The sequence below is a fragment of the Sturnira hondurensis genome, unplaced genomic scaffold (assembly GCF_014824575.4).
Source record: "Sturnira hondurensis isolate 20B ecotype Veracruz unplaced genomic scaffold, ASM1482457v3 Scaffold0018877, whole genome shotgun sequence".
NCBI lineage: Eukaryota > Metazoa > Chordata > Mammalia > Chiroptera > Phyllostomidae > Sturnira > Sturnira hondurensis.
Genome location: NW_028091508.1, coordinates 2,444,409 through 2,464,816, shown reverse-complemented (window position 1 = coordinate 2,464,816; position 20,408 = coordinate 2,444,409). Strand labels below are relative to the sequence as shown.

At 36.5% G+C, this 20,408-nt stretch overlaps 1 protein-coding gene across 1 annotated transcript in view; it reads right to left on the bottom strand.

The window, feature by feature from the left end:
* Positions 1 to 2,194: 2,194 nt before the first annotated feature.
* NME8 (NME/NM23 family member 8) overlaps positions 2,195 to 20,408 on the bottom strand; it is a 48,823-nt gene continuing 30,609 nt past the window's right edge. The window contains exons 10-15 of the mRNA XM_037070668.1: positions 11,917 to 12,083; positions 6,645 to 6,789; positions 5,851 to 5,958; positions 3,792 to 3,943; positions 3,079 to 3,223; positions 2,195 to 2,432 (exon numbers count right to left, since the gene is read on the bottom strand). Of these exons, the coding sequence (XP_036926563.1) occupies positions 2,195 to 2,432; positions 3,079 to 3,223; positions 3,792 to 3,943; positions 5,851 to 5,958; positions 6,645 to 6,789; positions 11,917 to 12,083 (955 nt within the window). The remainder of the gene's footprint in view (positions 2,433 to 3,078; positions 3,224 to 3,791; positions 3,944 to 5,850; positions 5,959 to 6,644; positions 6,790 to 11,916; positions 12,084 to 20,408) is intronic.

Here is a 20,408-nt window from a genome sequence, read left to right as displayed (position 1 = left end):
GTAAACCTTTGATTATTTCCCAGAGCTCTGACAATGTTTGTTCTGTTTCTACTTATTTTTTCAATGCCCCTGTGGACATCATAGCTGCCTGCTTTTATCATTTGGCTGTTGTCATTCCAAACGAGTTTTCTTAACTTTGTCACACACTGACTTATTCTCAACTCAGATGCCTCCTTCCCAGCGTGAGCAAAACTGAATTCATCGCATTTCCTTACCTGATTCTCTCTGCTGGGTTCCCTGTGTGAGAATGGTTAGAACCTTCTTCAGTTACTAAAGCTAGGAGGCTTTATCTTTCCCCACTTATGTGGTAGAGTGGTAGTCAATCACCAAGTCCTTTGGATGCAATGCAGCCTTTCAAGGATGCTCGGAACATTCTATTCATCACTAACTCACCATTTCTACAGGTTACTGTCTTCTTCCACTTTGACTATTAAAACGACTCTTGCTTAGACAGCTTGCACTTCATTTTCCCTCTCTATCTCCTATATGCATTTGTTCATAGCACTCTGTGCTTAACCCTATTTTTTTATCTCCTGCCTTTAGAGTCCTACATTCCTTTAGAACAAGGACTGTTTGAATTCAGCCCTGCAAGAGTGTCCAGCATATAGCAAGAGCCAAACAAATTATTCCTGAATGTCTGAAACTGACCCACAATACTATCCCTTGGAATGTTATATTAGGCACAATAAAATCAACCATCAAAATGTCCTTATGTGTGTATAAACATAGATATACATAAAAAATTTAGAAAGTTTTAAAACTGAATTCACTTTCTTGCTTCTTCTGATTTTGAAAATCTTACCCTTTATTCAAGGTCTATTTTATTTCTTGTGTCGTCAAACACCTACCCATCAAATATACATCTGTCAATTTTGTACTGAATCATACAAAAATCTGAAGTCCCTTATATTATTCATAATGCTCCCCTCATCAAAAAAGGGAGGGATGTGCAAATGTTAAGATAGATCTATACCATGTTGCTAATAGATGCTATTAATGCAATGCAATTCCACTAACCCTCCCAGCCTGTTATTCATCACTGATATGCTTAATAATATGCTATTTTATGTTGGCTATAATTAGATATTGTTTTTTTGAGTTTTGTCCCCATTATATTTGTATTTCCCCAAGGTAAAAACCTTCATTCAACCAGTCTTCTATTAACCAAAACCCATAGTTCGAACAGATATACAATACATATTTTCCCAACACAAATGTTTATACGTTGTACAATGATGCTTTGGTCTATAATTGAATAAGTTTATGGGAAGAGTGGTACTATGCCCGAATTGACTTTTATTTTTGCATTTAAAGTTTTGATAGAATGTTCTTATGCATGGGAAAATCATGGTCTAAATGACAATATTAAGGGAACAATGTACTCTTCTCTTCCTGAGGAACCTGGATGGGTGTGGAGGGGTTTCTCCATTTCTCATTGTTTTCTTATTATGCTCAGGAAATAAATTTTTAGTTTGGCTGGGGACAACACTGCATGTGTGAAGAGTCTGTACAGTCATATTCAAAACAGCATTCAGAGCCATACATGTGTACATTTGTGAGCCTTCCCTTTGAAAATAAAGAAGGAAAGGAGGCTCAATGGGAAAAGTCACCTGTTTTACACTCTATCTCCCACATTGTCCAGGATTAAAAAGTGTTCGAGTTTTCTCTCGGCAACAAAGCAGGCTCAATTTACATGTATATTACACAGCTATCTCTCCCCAGATAAGTACCTATTTGCCAAGGAATACAAATGACTGCGTTTTGCTTTACAGCTTCTAATATTCTATTATCATATATCACCCACAGGGAGCTAGTAGGTTCCAAATTCTCGAATACTTAGTGAATTGAGTTGAGGTTTCTGAACGAGACCTTGGCAATTCAAAGAGGAGAAATGAAGGGAAATAAAGGAGAGGAACTTCATAAAACTGTCATGACAGCACAAAGTGTTTGGGACCAAGGCTTTCAAATCCAAGGGTATCTTGCTTACCTTACTATGTCCCAGGTCCCTGGCATCTACAAGGCTTGACTTTGAGGCTTCAAGGATGCTGTGCAACAGTGTAATTTTATTGTCTGGCAGGAAATCATTTAACACAGGAACATGGGGAATGTTCTGATCAGAACAATCTTGTCCTAGACAGAGTCACTATAACAATCAAAGAAAAGGAAATAACAATTACTAAAGAGGTACTGTGCTTTAGTTTGCCTCAGTATTTGCAGGAACCAAATCTTCAAATATTTTATTAATTGTCTCTATTGCTTCATAGGAATTAGATGATCCATGTACAGCATTTCTCAAAACACTTCTTCCAAATCTGGCTCGGATAGAGTTTGGGGACAATAGTTTTGCTTCTTCTGGGTCTGTGGGACCCATCAGTCGTCTCCAGTCTGAAACAGCATTCCACTTGGTCAGAGCCATGACCACGGATGGACCCCTGCAAAAAAAAAAAAATGCTTTCAGAAGACTTGGGCTATTTACAACTGTACAAATTGCATACATGGCTAAAGACAGAATACCACAGCTTCATCTAGAGACCTTTTTTTAATTCTTTGTACTTACCAGTGAGATTTTGTGATTTTTTCATTTCATTTATCCCTCTTTCAACAGTTTCTATGTGTGCGCTTAAAAAAATGCTATGGTTTAATTCTAGGGACGTGTGCCAGACACTGTTCAAGTACTTTCAGTGTATGCATTATTTATCTTTCACAACAAACCTCTGAGGTAGGCAATATTATTATCCCCATTTTACATATAAGAAAACTAAGACACAGATAAATTTTGTTGGTAACAGGGATTTAAACTCAAAATGGTCTCTATATCTAATGCGAAGACCTAAATAAAAAAGAGAAAGCAAATAACAAAGGAAGGGAAAGGAAGGAAAGAAGAAATAAGAAGAGGAGGAAGGAAGGAGAGAAAGGTAAGAAAAGAAGGAAATAGAAAAAATGAGCCCAAAATATTAACGAGTTGTCTGTTCATGAATGAGATTAGATGAAATGCTTTAATTAATTGTTATATTTTTCATTTTCTACAATGAACATTTGCTACTTAATAATGAAAATAAATATATATCAGAAACTTACTCAGACAGTGTTTCCAGTATATCTTTATAAAAGACTTTTTTTACAATTTTAAAATAAATGTTGTCTGCTTGCTCTCTGGTTAGTAGCATCTCCTTCATCTGTGTTATATCAAATCCAGCCTCTTTAATAAGGTTGAAGATCTCCTCTAAGGAAAACAATATTTGCTAATCATACAGATGGCCTCCGTTTCTGTTCCGTATTCAAGCAGATTGAAATAACTAAGGAGAGTAATAATTTTATTGCAGGACTGTGATTTAAAGAAAAAGCTATGCTCCACTTCAGAACTTAAAAAGACCAGACTGACACTGAGAAGAATGTTAATATGTTATGAGAGATGTTCAGTCCCTGAGATCCATCTTTCTGAAATCCCCTGAAGTGTCTGGTGGACTACAGAAGTGGGAGGGGAGGAGGTCTGCTCCTGGGCTACAAGTGAAGACTTGCTTCATCTCCATGCTGCAAATGCCAAGGAACTTCTTGCTAGAGGCGGATTGGAGGTGAGAGCCCATCTGAACTCTTCTCCTTCAAATATAAGGGCACAACCGAGGGAATGAAATAGAGTAAATCTTGTTAAAATCTCACCAACAGCCTAAACTCTGGTGGCTACATTCTGCAGAGGAAGGGGGTCATTGCACTATTCTTTCAACTTTTCTGTTTGAAAAATTTCACTCAATTTGGAGAAATGTATACAATGGCTTTTATTTTTAAATATTTACCTCTTTGTTCATGTGTTACATGAGGTTTAACCAGTGCTAACGTGCTTTGAGGAGGAAAGAAATACTGTATTTCTCTTTCAGCAGCTTCTAATGAGTCACTTCCATACAACTGGTTGATAGGCAAACTTTCTGTTGCAAATTGTATGCATAAACTTTGGAAAAGAAGTCAAGTAAAAAACTGTTATAACATAACATATGTAACACTATTTATATAAATTGTTCAAAATTACCAAGCAACAGTAACTCATCTTTGATCTAGGCATAGTGGAAAAGGAAGTAATTGCTGAGTATTTTTACTTGGAGCATGCTACTTCAGTCTAAGGATATAGTAGTCTTTAAGAAGAAAGGATGTGGACATTTAAATAATCCTGATCATGGATACTGACAGACAGCTGTGGATGGAGGAATGGATACCCTGGCCCAGTGACAGAATCCTGATCGCACTACTTGCTAGCTATGTGATATTACTTCTCTGTGCATTAGTTGTCTCCCATATAAAAATGATAATAAAACTTGTTTTGGAAAGTGATTCTGAGGATGTAATCAGATGATGTATTTGAAATATATGGTACAGGTTAAGCTCTCAATAAATATTCTTTTTCCTTCTTTCACCACTATTACAAAGCACTAGAGATGGCATTTCACTCTACACCTAAGATACCAAACTATCAACTTTAAATTCAAGCGAAACTACAATGGAACCCTCCTGGTGAGCAAGAGCAGCAACAAAAGAGGAGCCCAGATATGGCTATGACCACAGTTAAGAAGCTGCCGTGCAGAGGGCAACAGCCCAAAGCAGAACTCACTTCCTTGGGGTCCTGGTGCCTGATTAGTCAGCCCGAGTGTTTTGCTCATGGAGGTGACTGAATGGTGCTCTGGCCGGTCTGAAGCTGTGCACCAGGTGCGCTTGCTCTGCGCCTCCTGGAAGACACAGGCCAAGATCAGCTTGCAGGTCCAACCAAGCTTTCCAGTGGCCTTTGCATTAAAACAACCTTTCTTGGCTCTCACTGAAGACTTTCTTAAAATCTCTCAAAGGTTCCCAAACCTCAAACAAACGGTATCTGGCCTCAGCATGCCCCATACCTCTTGCACAGTGGCCCCGGACCCAGCACTCATGGCAGGCAGTCTCAGTTCTCAGTTTGCCCTTTCTGGGCACCTCCAAGCCCAGTGCAAGGAGCAGCCACCTACAGATCACTCTGTAGTTCATCCTGGGTGGCTCTAGGGCAGGGTACAGGCAACAGCTGATCTTGGCCTGCATCTTCCAGGGTGAGTACAGTTTTATATAAGTGATGTTTCACAAGTACTGTCATTTATTGTGTAAGTATGTGTCGAGCTTGCTTTGCCTAATAGAGCATTTCTATTCTTGCTCACTTGAAGGCAGAGCCTTTCTTCTCCTAAATTGAGTTCTTCAATTAAATATTGGCACAAAGAATTCAAGCTAATTGCACTTCAGTCAGTTTCCATCAACCACATCCCAAGAATGGGGATGCATGAGACACTATCCCCATCCTCTAGGTGAGAGTAAGTCTCACAGTTAAGATAAAAAATATTTATAAAGTGCTCCCTATGTGCCAGGTAATATATCTTGTGTTAAACCGATTACAAAGTTTAGCTGTAATCTAAGGGTTACCAGGTAAACTAATTTAGTAATGGTTCTTACCAAATTACAGACTACACGTCAAGTTAATCACAATCGTCTTGAAAAGCTTATGATCAACTAAATAACCTTCACCTGCCATCCTGTCCATCTCAAAAGAATTTCTCCCAAACAGTGGATGCAGTAGTTATTTCTGCCAAAAGCTGGCCTTTGGGCTGGGCACTCCCCACTTATTTCGCAGCTCCAAAACAAACAGCTCACAGCCTTCTCTCACAAAGCTTTGGCAACATTCAGGTTGGCCCTGGGCTGGACCTCAGTCAATAGCAGTCCTCCCCCCGGACCCAGGAAAAGTAGCCATCCTGAGAACCTCCCCTGAGCTAGAGCTGTTTCTGCACTCCATATCAAAAGAAAATTATAATGGCTCCGCTGATAATATTTGGGGATCCAGGATATGAATGCTACCTCTCTGGAAGACAGCCTTTTGCTTCTTCAACAGTGCTTGGTCCAATTAACTTTTTCCAGTGTTGTAAACCATTGTCTCTTAATAAAACAAGGGCTAGAGATGGACCACTGTTAGAAAAGAAAAAAACAAGCTACTACAAATATGACTCAGCAGCTAAGTATACATAGATAATACAAGTGTATTTGTAAATAGACTATAAAATGTCAAAATAATCCTTTTATCAAGAGGCTGAAATTAATCTCTGTTGGTGTATTCTTAAGAGCATATTTATAAAATTTTTGGATGAAAGCAGAAATGAAGGGAAAAGGAAGGTCTTGGTTCTAATAGAGTAGTTTCTGTATAGTTCCCATACTCCTGCTGATGTATATGCTCTTGCTGGATTTCTACCTAAGCTTCCATTTCACTTACTCTTTTAGAAACCTGATAGATTCCTAGCATCACATGCCTCTCTTAGAACCAGTGATCTTTAGGATTACAAAAGTCCTTGAGAGTCGGTCAGTTCTGTTTAGACTTAATGTTGCTGTACACCCTGAATTTCTGGCATTCAACTCAAGCAGACTTCAGCAACTTCACCTGGGACATTTCCATTACTACAATAACATTCCAGGAGGACCAGAGAAGGCAGGCAGTTGAGCAGAGTATCAACATGGGAAAGAAATTGGCAAAAAAGCAGACTCAGCACTTATTTACGGAATTGAGAAGTATGGCAACTTGAGCAGAAAAAAAGGTTAAAAGATTTAAATGATTCAAAAGCAAAGCAGAGTGTGCATTCTACAGCTGAAATCTACTTTACCTGGTCATGTTTTCTATAACATTTCCAAAATAATCTTCATTTTCATATTCCTTGCACAATGTCTGTGCCTCTTCTTCTGATAATACTATTTGTCTCTGCATCAGTATGTTAAAGCCTTCAACTTGAATAATATTCAAAACATCCTCTAAATAAAAAGGCACAGAAGTTTTAAATTGCTAGATGATTTTTATACACATAATACAGAATATATTACCTGAAACTATTATAGGACACTTGCAAGTTATAATTAATATACAAAAGTTAATGACTTCCCTATACACTAACAATGAACATTGGAATTTGAAATTTAAAACAACACTATTTACATTAGTACATTAGTATTACAAATGTATTAAATGAAAAATATTTGAAACCATGTATACTAATTACATTAGTATTTTAAAAAATGAAATACATGAGTAGAAATCCATCAAAATATATATAGGGCTTAAATGAGAAATGCTACAAACCTTTGGTGAAAAGCATCAAAGATCTTAAATAATGGAAACATATTCATTGTTCATGGCTGGGAAGACTCAATGTTGTTAAGGTTTCAATTCTTCCCAACTTGTTCTCTAAGTTCTATACAATCCCAATCAAAAGCCCAGCAAGTTACTTCATGGATATGGCTACTGTCAAACTGATTCTAAAGTTTATACAGCAAGGCAAAACCCCAGAATAGCCAACTTAGTATTGAAAAAGAAAAGCAATGTTGGAGGACTGATACTACCCACTGCCAGACTGACTACAAAACTAGACGGAGAGGGATAGGCAAAACAATAGACACACAGATCCTAACTTAATAGAGAACCCATACATATTCACACATGAATATGTCGACTGATCTGTGACAAATAAGCAAAGGTAATACAGTGGAGCAACAATAGCTTTTACACAAAAGATGATAGAACAACTGGACATAAACATGCAAAAAAATCTAGACATACGCCTTATACCTTTCAAGAAAATTCACTCAAATGGATTATAACCTTAAATATAAAACACCATACTATAAACTTTCTAAAAGGTAGCAGATGAGAAAATCTTGGTGATACTGGGTTTGGCAATGATAATTTAGTTTAAACACTAAAAGAACAATCAAAAAATCTGATAAGTTTAACCATATTAAAAATAAAAACTTTTCAGTGAAAGACATTGTTCAACAACCACAGAATTATAAACTCAGAAAAATATTTGCAAATACTACATATACGAATATATAAAGGACATGGTCACAATATACAAAAAACTAATAGCTCAACAGTATAAACAACTCACTTAAGAAATGGGCAAATCTCTGGCTGGTGTAGCTCAGTGGATTGTGTGTGGGCCTGCGAACCAAAGGATCACGGTTCAATTCCCAGTCAGGGCATATGCCTGGGTTGCAGGCTAGTTCCCAGCAGTGGACACATAAGAGGCAACCACACATTGATGTTTCTCTCCCTCTCTCTTTCCCTTACTCTCTAAAAAATAAATACATTTTAAAAAAAGAAATGGGCAAAAATCTGAAGAGATATCTCAACAAAGAAGATACAGAAATAGAAGTTACCATATGAAAAGATGCTCAGCATCATACGTCATCAGGGAATTGTAAATCAAGACAACAGTGAGATATCATTTTATATTTGTTAAAATAGAAAAATCTAAACAATGACCTATATAGCAACAGGAACTCCCATTAATTGCTACTTGAAATTGAAAATGCAACAGCCACTATGGAAGGCATTTGACAGTGTCTTACAAAACTAAACATAGTTTAACCATATGATCCAGTATTCATGCTCCTAGGTGAAATATTTACCCAGTTGAGGTGAAAACTTATGTCTACACATGTAAAACAATCATATATTAATGCCTATAACAGCTTTATTCATAAAAAAAACAAAACAAAAAGCAACAAAGATGTCCTTTAATGGGTAACTGGATACATTTTGGTACAGCCATAAAATGGAACATTATTCAGCAATAAAAAGAAATGAGCTAACAGGTCACAAAAAGACATGGAGGAAATGAAATGCATATTAAGTGGCTTTTTAATTGGATGTAGTCCCATTTGTTTATTCTTTCCTTTATAACCCTTGCTCTAGGGGGCATATTGGTGAAAATGTTGCTGCATGGAATATCTGAAATTTTTCTGCCTATGTTCTCCTCTAGGACTTTTATGGTGCTGTAACTTGTATTCAAGTATTTTAATCCATCTTGAGTTTATTTTCTTGTATGGTGTAATTTGGCGGTCAAGTTTCATTTTTTAGTATGTAGCTGTCCAGATCGCCAAAAGGGAACCAACCATATGAGAAAATGTATTGGCCAATGATACCTCAGACAAGGGTTTAATCTGCAAAATATATAAAAAAAACTCACATGACTTCACACCAGGAAGACAAACAATCCAATTAAAAAATGGGCACAGGACCTGAATAGACACTTCTCCAAGGAGGACATACAGAGGGCCTAGAGATATATGAAAGGATGCTCAGCATCACTAGCCATCAGAGAGATACAAATTAAAACCACAATTCACATGGGTTAGAATGGCCAAAACGAATCAGCAAACAGCAAGTGCTGGAGAGAATGTAGAGAAAAGGGATCCCTAGTGCACTATTGGTGAGAATGCAGACTAGTGCAGCCACTGTGGAAAACAGTATGGATTTTTCTCAGAAAACTAAAAATAAAACTGCCTTTTGATCCAACAACTGCACTACTGGGATTATACCCCAAGAGCCCTGAAACACCAATTCAAAAGAACCTATGCACCCCAATGTTCATTGTAGTGCTACTTACAATTGCCAAGTGCTGGAAACAGGTTAAATGCCCATCAGTGAATGAGTGTATAAAAAAACTGTGGTACATTTACACGATGGAATATTACACAGCAGAAAGAATTAAAGAACTCCTATCCTTCCTGACAGCATGGAAGGATGTCAGGGTGGAGAGTATCATGCTAAGTGATACAAGCCAGGTGGTGAAAGACAAATACCATATGATATCACCTATAAGTGAAACCTAATGAACAAAACAAACAAGAGCAAAATAGAACCAGAGACATGGAAATAAAGAACAAACTGACAGTAATCAGAGGGGAGTGGGGAAGGGGATAATGAGGGAAAGATGTGGAAGGTTCAGGTCAGGCAACATGTATAAAGGACCCAAGGACAAAGACATCCGAGGTTGAAGGAAGGACTGAATGTGGGAGATGGGAGGGTGGGTAAGGCAGAGGGGAGTAATGAGAAGAAAATGGGGATAAATATAATTGAACAATAAAAATAAATAAATTCTACTTACTCATCCTAAAAAAAGAAGTGCATATTAAGTAAAAGAAATTTGTCTGGAAAGGCTACATACTGTGTGATTCTAACTCTGACATTCTGAAAAAGGCAAAACTATAGGGACAGCAAAAAGATTAGTCTGTGTCTGGGGTTGGGAGGAGGATGAGAGGAATGAATAGGTGACTCTATTCTACATGATACTGTAAACAAGACACATGATATTATGCATTTGTAAAAACCCACAAAAGTTACAAAATAAAGTAATGTAAACTATGAGCTTTAGTCATTAATAATGTAACAATATCAGTTCATTAATTATAAAAGTATATCACAGAAATATGTTAATAGGAGAAACTGTTAAGCAGGCATGTGGGAACAATGTACTATCTTAATTTTTCTATAAAGCTACAAGTGTTATAATTTATAAAAATCTATCCATTTAACAAGCAAGTAAATACTAAGAAAGATTTTAAAGGCAAACAAAACATTCCAAAGAACAACGTTCTAGGCCCAGACAGTTACACTAGTAAATTCTAATACACATTTAAGAAAGATATATTAATTATACACTGTCTCTTCCAGAAAGTAGAAGAGGGGTAACAACTCACTTCATTTTATAAGGCCTGCATTACAAGAAAACAACAAATAACCCCCGTGAATATAAGCACAAAGTCCTCAACAAAATATTTAAACGCCAAGTCCAGAAGTATGTAAAAAAAAATACAACCAAATGTGGTTTATTTGGAGAATGCAAAGCTGCTTCAACATTAAAAATCACAGTAATCACCATATTATCAGACTCAAAGAAAAAATTATATCAGTAGATACAGAAAAAATATTTGAGAAAATACAACATCTATTCATGAAAAAAATTCCAGAACTTGGAATAAGTGGAGATTTCTTTAATTTGATAAAGAATATATAGCAATGCCATAGAGGTTAGTGGTAAAAATTGAATGTTTTCACTATAGGGTCAGAAACAAGGCAAGCCTGTCTATTCTCACCTCTCCCAGTCAGCATCAGTCAAGAAGTTCAAGCTAGTCAGAACAATGGAGCGAGCCAAAGAAATAAAGGTATACAGATTGGAAAGGAAAAGTTATAACTATCTTGATTTGCAATGATATTATTGTCTATGTCAGTAGCTCTGGGCCAAAGTTTTTTGTCCCCCAAGAGTCCACATGACCATGTCATTTTTTTGTTGTCGGGGACGGTGGGTGAGTGCTAAGGGTATCTATTCAGTTGAGACCAAGGGTGTTGTAAACGTTTTACAATGCACATGACACAGCCTCCCTCAACCAAGAATTATCTAGCTCCAAATGTAAGTAGGTCTGAGATTAAGAAATTCTGGTCTCCATAGAAATGCCCAAGGAGACCACATCAAAGCTTCTAAAACTGAGTTCAGCAAGTCATACAAGGTCAGTATAAAATTATTACAGTATTTCCATGCACTAGCTATGAAAAGGAGTTAATAGTGTGAATTTATGGCTGTGCTCTTATTCTGCCACCATGTTCACTCTGCTATGTGAATGCAGAATTAGGAAATGACTAGAACTTTTTAAGTGTAGGCACTGTATTTATGTTTTCTCATTTACGTCTGTATTTTTTTAACTTACTTTTCAATTAAAGTTTGCATTTGGTATTATTCTGTGTTAGAAGAAATAGACTTGATAAAGCATCCTTTTCAAATCACACTATTAATGAGGGGTTGACCCTTGCTTTGAAGTAAGGCATTTCAGACATGAAAGCTTCCCATCTTTATTATGTAATAATTCCCGCCATGTTAAAATTTACTCTAACAAATTCTTAGGTTAGAAAATACTCTGTAAATGATTGAATTATAGAAATGTTTTATAATTTACTATTGAGAAATTATTAAATTAATATTAACTAAATTTCTTACTTTAGGTAATTTTTTAAATTCTAAAATAATATGTTACTGTAATTACACTAGGGTTTATTCAAATCTGTGTATGAAATACTTTGACAATTTACACTTTATTTCTTACCTCCCTTTTCTCGAAAGAGATCTGGTCGAAGTAATGCCAGTATCCTTTCTAACTTTAAACTTTTAAAATCAGGAAAGAAGATATCAATAAACTTATTAACATTATCTACATTCTCTTCAATATCACAAAACTGAGATATATCTTGTCTTTCCAGATATTCTTGTAAACTGTTGAAATCAAAACATAATTTAAGATTATAAACTGAAGTTTAAAACCATGCCAAGAAAGTAAAACCAGTAATATGTTCACAAATAATTTGGGGTTTAGTAAAACAAACAAAAATATAATTTCACATACAGATAAGTTGCATCTATCACATCAAAGAATTATATATTTAATTTGACTTTTTATTGAACCAATCTACAGATCGAGTGAAATCATGTATATTTGTCTTCATGAGAAGATAAAAAAGACCAAAATAAAATGTTTAACTTTTTTTTCTTTTCTCTCTGTAAAGATTTTCAGATAGTTTCTATTTTTCCTTTTTTTGTCTTTGAATCAAGAGTTATTAAGGAGCACATTTCATATTTTCTAATAGATAAAACATTTTGGTCATTTTAACTGTTTATTTCCCATGTAATTGGATTATAAACAGAAAATGTGTGTGGTGAAATCTTAATTTTAAAAAATGTTACCCTGGCTGGTGTAGCTCAGTGGATTGAGCACAGGCCTGCAAATCAAAGGATCGAGGTTCGATTCCCAGTCAGGGAACATGCCTGGGTTGCAGGCGAGTTCCCGGCAGAGGACACATAAGAGGCAACCATACACTGATATTTCTCTCCCTCTCTCCTTCCCTTCCCCTCTAAAGATAAATAAATAAAATAAAGGGATTTTAAATAATGTTGACATCTATCAGAAGGAAGGAGGGTTGGGGACTAGATAAAAGAAGGTGAAGGGATTAAGCAAAACTACAGCAGGGTGGTGATAACCAGAGGGGAAGGGATGGGGTTAGATAGGGGTAAGCAAAGTGGGGATAAATAGAGTTGGAAGGAGACTTGGCTTTGGGTGATGGGCACACAATGCAATGTGAAGATGAATTTTGGTTGTGTTGTGCACCTAAAAACTATAGCTTTGTGAACCAATGTCAGTCCAATAAATTTTTTAAAACCTGTTATGGTTTTCTTTGTAAGTATATTTATATTTCGTATATTATATATTATTATATATAACAATTGAGTGTGCATTTCCACTCATATATATCATTATGTATCTTTGCCTGCCATGTATTGAAATTTTCTACTAAGATATTTTTGTGTACTCATTTTTCTAATACTTTCATTTTTGTATTTTTAACTATTACATTGTTTGGGGCATTTTGACTACTATATCTTCTTCATAAATATTGCCTTTTACATCATGTTTTTTTAAATCAAGTTTTAACACTTTTAATGTTCAATTCTAATACATTATCTGACTTTTTGGGTTTTTTGCCACCCCTTTAATTTTCATTTGTGTGTTTTTTCTAATCAATATGAGTGCAGTTTTTAAAACTTTATTTTGAAATGACAGAAAGTTTCAAGACTAGGATAATAAACTCTAAATTCACCAAAACTGTTAACATTTTGTCACATGCTAGTATATCATACACAGTCCTCATTCAGATTTCACCAATTTCATAATAAGGTCTTATCTATAGTAATTTTTTCCTAATCTGGGATTACACTTGCATGTAGTTGTCCTATCTCCCTAATCTCTCTTAATCTCCAGTGCCTCAGCTTTTTTCGTGTTTCAAAACAGTGATATTTTGGAATCCAACCCAGTTGTTCTATACACTCTTCCTCGTTTTGAGTAGTTTCAAAGTCTTGGATGGCCCAGTAGTTTCCTATTACATTCAGGTATGAACCTTTGGCAGAAATACTGCATAAATTGTGCTGTATTCTTCTTGGTACATCACAATAGGAGTACACTATGCAAGTTTTCCCTATTACTCGTGATATTAATATGGTTAAAGTGGTACCCCCTAGTTTTCTCCACTGAAAAGTTACAATTTCTACTTTGTAAATAAGATATCTTTGAGGACACTGTTTGAAACTATGTATTTTTCACACAATGGTTTTAACACCCACTGATGATTCTTTTCTGCGTTAATCATTTAATGTTTTTAATTTATTTTTTTACCTTGGCTTCATAATCTCTCTATTTAATGGGATAATTAACCTTTCCATAATTAGTAAAATTGCCATATACTTGACTATGTTCACTCCATTTTATTTTATATGTACTATTTACTTTAAATGGTATTGTCAGGTTTTTTTGTCTTTCCCTTATTTTGCTGGTATGAGCAAATTGCTGTTCATTCCATGTCTTTCCCCTTGTTAATGTAACAATTATATTATACTAATCCAGTGCACCAATATGTGCTGTTTTGCCATCTTTTACCTGCTTCCATAAACACATATATGCCAAATATTTCTTGCATTCTGACATACTATTTCTCTAAATCACACTCCATTCATCCCCTTTCTACAAATTCAAATAAGAACCTTAAAATACTTTTATTACCTTATTCATCTCATCTTTCCTCTCTCCTCTCTGGGATTTTTTAACCATTTTGCTACATATACTAGGTAACTCCTAGGTGTGTTAAGATAATTTAGGATCTATTGTTCTCTTTTGTTCAAAGCATCCTTCATTAGCTATTATATTATAACCCAGAATTATGTAATGTACATGTGTTACGTGGTGGTGGGGGGGTATCTATGTTAATAAATTCTAAGGTTCACTGGTAACAACTGTTCCCCTTCTTTTATTATCCTCATATCAAGGTGTCATTTTTTATTTTTGGCTTTGTTGAGTTCTTCCTCAAACATTTTCCATGGAAAGAATACATAGGTGATATATTCCTAAGTATTCCTTGAACATCTTTCTTTGCTCCACCAGGTAAGTGATATCTTGGCTTTGTTAAGAATATAGGAGTTGGCTCTGGCAAGATAGATCAGTTGGTTGGAACATCATTCTGCATATCCTTTGCTCCAGAAGGTTGTAGTTTTGAGTCCTGGTTAGGGTACATACCTAGGTTGTGGTTTTGATCCCCAGTTGGGGCACATACAGGAAGCAACCAGCCAATGTTTCTCCCTTGCATTGATGTTTCTTTCTATCTCCCTCTTTCTCTCTCTGCAATCAATTAAAAACTACATTCTTAGGTGAGGATCTAAAAAAAAAGAATGCAGGTGTTGGAGTCTTTTTCTCTTCGTAGTCCAATAACAAGTCTTAGTAGCCTGATAACAAGTCCTACTTTAGTCAGAAATTTTTCCTTTGTAAGTAATTCAGTTGCTTCCAACAATGGAGCTGGTGGAAGGGGTGACCTGTGGGTTGTGTTGCCTGGGGAACAACACAATTGGGAAATTTTAAGCCAGTAGTAAAACTAACTAAAATTTGGGTTGCTTTATTATCACCATGCACCAGCAATTCTAAACAATGTTGCTGATAAACTACTCTTTCTTGAAAAAAAATTTTTTTCTACATGCTAAATAATTCATGTGGTAGGTGCTGAATTTTCAAAATATATTGTATAACTAGGCTTCAAGTTAGTTATCTTTAATAAACAGTGCACTTGACATTGTACTCTACACGAGAGAATCAATCCTAAAATAACAAAGCTATTGGCAGTATTTGAATTTTTTGGAATTTATTGTAAAAAAGAAATTTTATTTATCTCTGTTTATTAAACATCAATATATAAGATCTTTATGAAAAAATTCCAGCCATTGTTAATGGGATGAGAACAATTTGCACAACATCAATGTAACCTAGTAGCCAAGGAGAGTATACTGGAATGTGCATACATGAACAATAACAACTTCACTAGTCAGTGGGGGCAATATACACCATTGAGTTAGCCTGTGTACTGTGTGGCCAATGTATTCAAAATGAATGAGCAAGTAGAGCAAATGAATCTGCATCAAATTTTGTGTTAAGCTTGAACTTTCCTCCACAGAAACTATTCGGATGATTCAAGAGGATTTGGGGGACAATACAATAAGTGCAGTGCAAATACAAGTGTGGCACAAATGTTTCAAAGATGGTCGAGAATCTGTCGAAAATGATCCATGTTCTGGGAGGCCTGCAACAAGCAGAACACCTGAGAATGTTGAATGTGTATGGGCTACAGTCAACAAAAATTGGTGACTAACCATGCAAGAACTAGAAGCTGATCTAGGGATTTCAAAAACTACTGTGTCCAAGATTTTGATGCAGGATCTTGGCATGAAATGTGTCATGCGTGGCAAAACTTACTCCACAGCTTGTGCTACCAGAGCAGAAGAAACACCGTGCTGCAGTTGCTAATGACTTGATTCGAACCATTAACAATGAACCAGATTTCCTTCAGGTCATAACCAGGAGATGAATCATGGGTCTATGGCTCTGATCCGGAAACGAAGGCCCAGTCATCCCAATGGAAATTACCTGGTTCTACACCTGGAAAAGGTGCAGCAAAGTCACAGCAAGATCAAGACCACGTTAACTGTGATTTTTTTTATTGGGAAGGTGTTGTCCATCATAAGTAGACCCCTCCAAGCTACACAATTAATAAGGAGTATTACCTCAATGTTCTTTCTCAGTTGAATGATGCAATACAATGAAAACAGCCACTGCTATGGGCAACTGGCAATTGGTAGCTTTATCTCAACGAGCTCCCCACTCATGCTTCACGTCTTGTGTAGAGCTTTTTGGTGAAGCATCAAATCACCCAGGTGACTTGGTTCCCCCACAGTTCAGATTTGGTGCCCTGGTGACTTCCAGTTTTTCCCAAAACTAAAATCTAGATGTCAGTGAGGTTCAGGAAAATATGATGGGGCATATGATGGCAATTCTGGCAAAGGATTTTGCCATGCTTTGAACAATGGAAGACACGCTAGGAGAACTGGGTGAAGTCCCACGATGCCAACTTTGTAAGGGACTTGAGGCATCATTGTCCTAGGTACAATATTTCTTGTATCTTGTATCTTCATCAATAAATGTCTCTATTTTCATATTAAATGGCTGGATACTTCCTGGACAGACTTCATATAGCAGAGATCAGTTTTGAGACTGTCACTGACAAATTTTCAAAAGTTAAGGCTTACAAAAAAAGAGATACTTTTTTAAATGCATTAATGTAATTAAACAGTAGTAACCTATTGTTTCCATTTTTGTTACTTTTTTGTTTATTTATATACAAAATGCCATAAAAGACAATTTTCACTATGTCTCTTTTCTGTCCATTATGATTTGTCTCACTCAGTAACTGGAACTTAACATTGCCATGTAGTGGAAAGGGGTGTTAAGAAAATTACCTGCTCTGACTCTCAAACATTAATTATATCACTGCCTGTTCTTTCTCTCTAGAAACAGAGTACAGTGTTTTACCCAGGATATCAGCATGTGTTTCTTCATTCCAGGGAATTTTTCTCCTATTACTTATTGATTCATAGCTTGTCCATCTGTCCTTTCTTCTCTGTATGGAATGTATCTTATTACAACATGATTCTCCAGCATATTCTTCAGATTACTTATGTCTGTTTTGAGAATGTCTGTCTCATTCTTTTTCTGTAGTTGGAGTTATTTCTTGCAGCTCATTTTCCAAGTCCTTAATTCAAGTCTCAAATGACTATCATGCCCTCTAATTCTTCACTTAATTTATAATTCAAATTGTGATTTTCATAGTGCAAATTTGAAAGTTTACTATCAGTAGTAGTAGCAGTATTACCATTATTTTATTTAAGGATTATTCTGTCCCTAGCAGTTCATTTTCACTTGGCTTGTTTTGATTTCTGTGTACATCTTCCTTTCTCTGGATGCTGGGCTCCCTTAGGTGGATAGTCATTTTTCTACATTAGCTTTTTGTGGATTAGTGTCTGGTTTTTGTTGTGTTGAAAACCCTGTACTTACTTGGAAGGCAAAAATGGCCTCTAGGCTACAAGCCAGCAGAGTGTCATTCCCCTGCAGAAACAACTGGGAAAAGCTCATAGAGAGCTGGACTGAGAATGCAAGGTTCAGTAATACTCCTTAGCTGTATCTTGGACTTTCAGGAGTCAGGAGGACCAGTGAACTCTGGGCCTGACTTTTGGCCAGCTGCTTATTAGTACAGATTCCCTTTGGTTCTAAAGAGGCAAGAAAGGTCTGGAGTTGGGAGTATAGAGTGAAGTTATAGAATTCAGACTGCTCTGATCCCAGAAATACTTTTAAAACAGAATTTGTACAAGAAAAAGTAACTGTCTGTAGCTATGACATGTGCAGAAATAAATAGGTTACCAAGAATAGTATACATATAGGATACATACATTCTATAGAGAGAGAAATACAATATATTATAGGAAGTAGGAACTGTTATCTTCACTAAGTCATAAAGATTTAAAGCTGAAAGGGACCTTAGAAATCATCTAATTTTTTCCTCATGTTGTATCCTCAGGACTTGGCACATAGGACTTTAATAAATATGGGATGAATGAAAGGATGCAAAACAGAATAAATGAGTGAATGAATGAATGAATGAATGAGTGAAGACTGCTCAAAACTACTTATATGACTGAGCAATACAGCTAAGGAACCATGCCTTCCCCTTCTGAAGTATGACTGGAAAACAAAGGTAAACGACATTGTATTTTAGGTTCTTAATACACAGACTGGTTAAGGAGACAGACATGTAAAAAGATAACACAAATAATGTGATTAAAAGCCATCATAAATGAATTTGGGATCTGGGTAAAAATTTTGGGTTCCTGTGTCCTATTTTCCTGTTTCTTTTTCATTCCTCCCTGGCCAACCATTGGATCAAGTGGGTTATTGCTGGTGTGTACAAAGTTTCCCCACACCATGTGGGTTCATAAACTGTGTTTTTCTCTGCAGGGATAACCAACCTGACAGACCTGGGGCTCTGCTGTCCTGGGACTAGCTCATGTTTACAGAAGAGGCCACCTTTCACTCACAGCATAACTGACCTGTTTTGAACTTCCATTCTGCCTCACCCCCATCTCCTACCACCCAGAGAGGAAGGTGAGGAAGCTCTGAGGTAGGGGAGGGTGGCAAGAAAAAGAAAAGTGAACAAATGTATAAGTTACTCATGAGAGATTTTGTCCTTGATTCTTCAGTTTCTAGACCTAAAAGAAGGCTAATGGAAGTACACAGCACCTGTTAGGCCCTGCCTCCAAAACAAGAGCTGTGAAATCTGAGTCCCACCAACAAGCTCCTCACCACTCCATGCTGCCCCTGTGGCCACTGCTCAGGATAAATACTGCCAAAGGCAAAAGGAATCTCTTAAGTCTAGAAAGAAATTACCGCAGACCTTGTCAAAACAAGACTAACACATCTCACTTCACTCTCACCCTGCCAGTTGCCTAAATTGTTCATCCCATTATGTGGGTATTGAATAACTGGAGGCAACTCTTTCTCAAAGCTGGATGTAATGGAGACTTACCTGAGCAATGATACCAATGCATTTCTGACTTCTCATGTCAGTTACATTAAATGAGAATTGCACAGAACTCTTTTTTTCTTTATTGTCCAAAAATTCTGGTATGGAATCTGGTATTGTTGTGAGCCAAACTCTGCCCACCCAAAGCTTCTTTCTGATGACTGATTATCATTTTTTTCTTAAAACTCTGAAAATAGGTATCACTGTTTAGAAAGCCCTTTGTCAGCAGCTGGCTTACCTGAATGAGTCCTTCTACCCTACTTAAGAATTGGAATGAGTGGTGTTAGGGTTTCTCTGTTACCTAAAAATCTACAACATTGCTAGGAACCAGCAGATGTAGCTATTTGCAAAAAGCCAATACAATTCATTAGCAACACAAGTTGGAAAGTTGGAAAGTTCTAGAAATTCCCAGCCAGAAAATGTATTGTGAGTATAGCAGGGTCAGGCATTCCCTTTCTCAGATCTGATCTGCTAATAAATGAGGAAACCCTCCAGCTTTGTCTTACCCCATTAATCTAGAGCAGGTACAAAAAGCATTACAGGAATATGGAAACAAACTTCTACCTGCCCCCAATAAAGACCACTAATACAAACAAATTAAATCAGGGTATATGTGGTCTATTTAAAAACCTGGAGGTACAACTGTTTTAAATCCTAATTACAACTCAGATGGAAAGGTTCACATCACATCCCACTAAGCACCTCAACTGCAGTAAAGCTCACAGGGATATGCAGATAAATGAACATTTATCTCAAATTAAACCTGTTTCTTGTGAGCCCCCACAGGAATCACAACCTGAGATCTGTTTTTGCGAACCCATCAAAGACCTCAAACTCCTCTTCAAGAAACAAAAACCTGTTGTAGATAAGTAATACAATAGCTGGGGGTTTTAATTATTTATTTATTTTTACAGAGAGAGGAAGGGAAGGAGAAAGACAGGCAGTGAAACATCATTGTGTGGTTGCCTCTCAGATGCCTTCTACTGGGGACCTGGCCCTCAACCCAGGCATGTGCCCTGACATGGAATTGAACCAGCTACCCTTTGGTTCAGAGGCTGGCACTCAATCCACTGAGCCACACCAGCCAGGGCTAATAGCT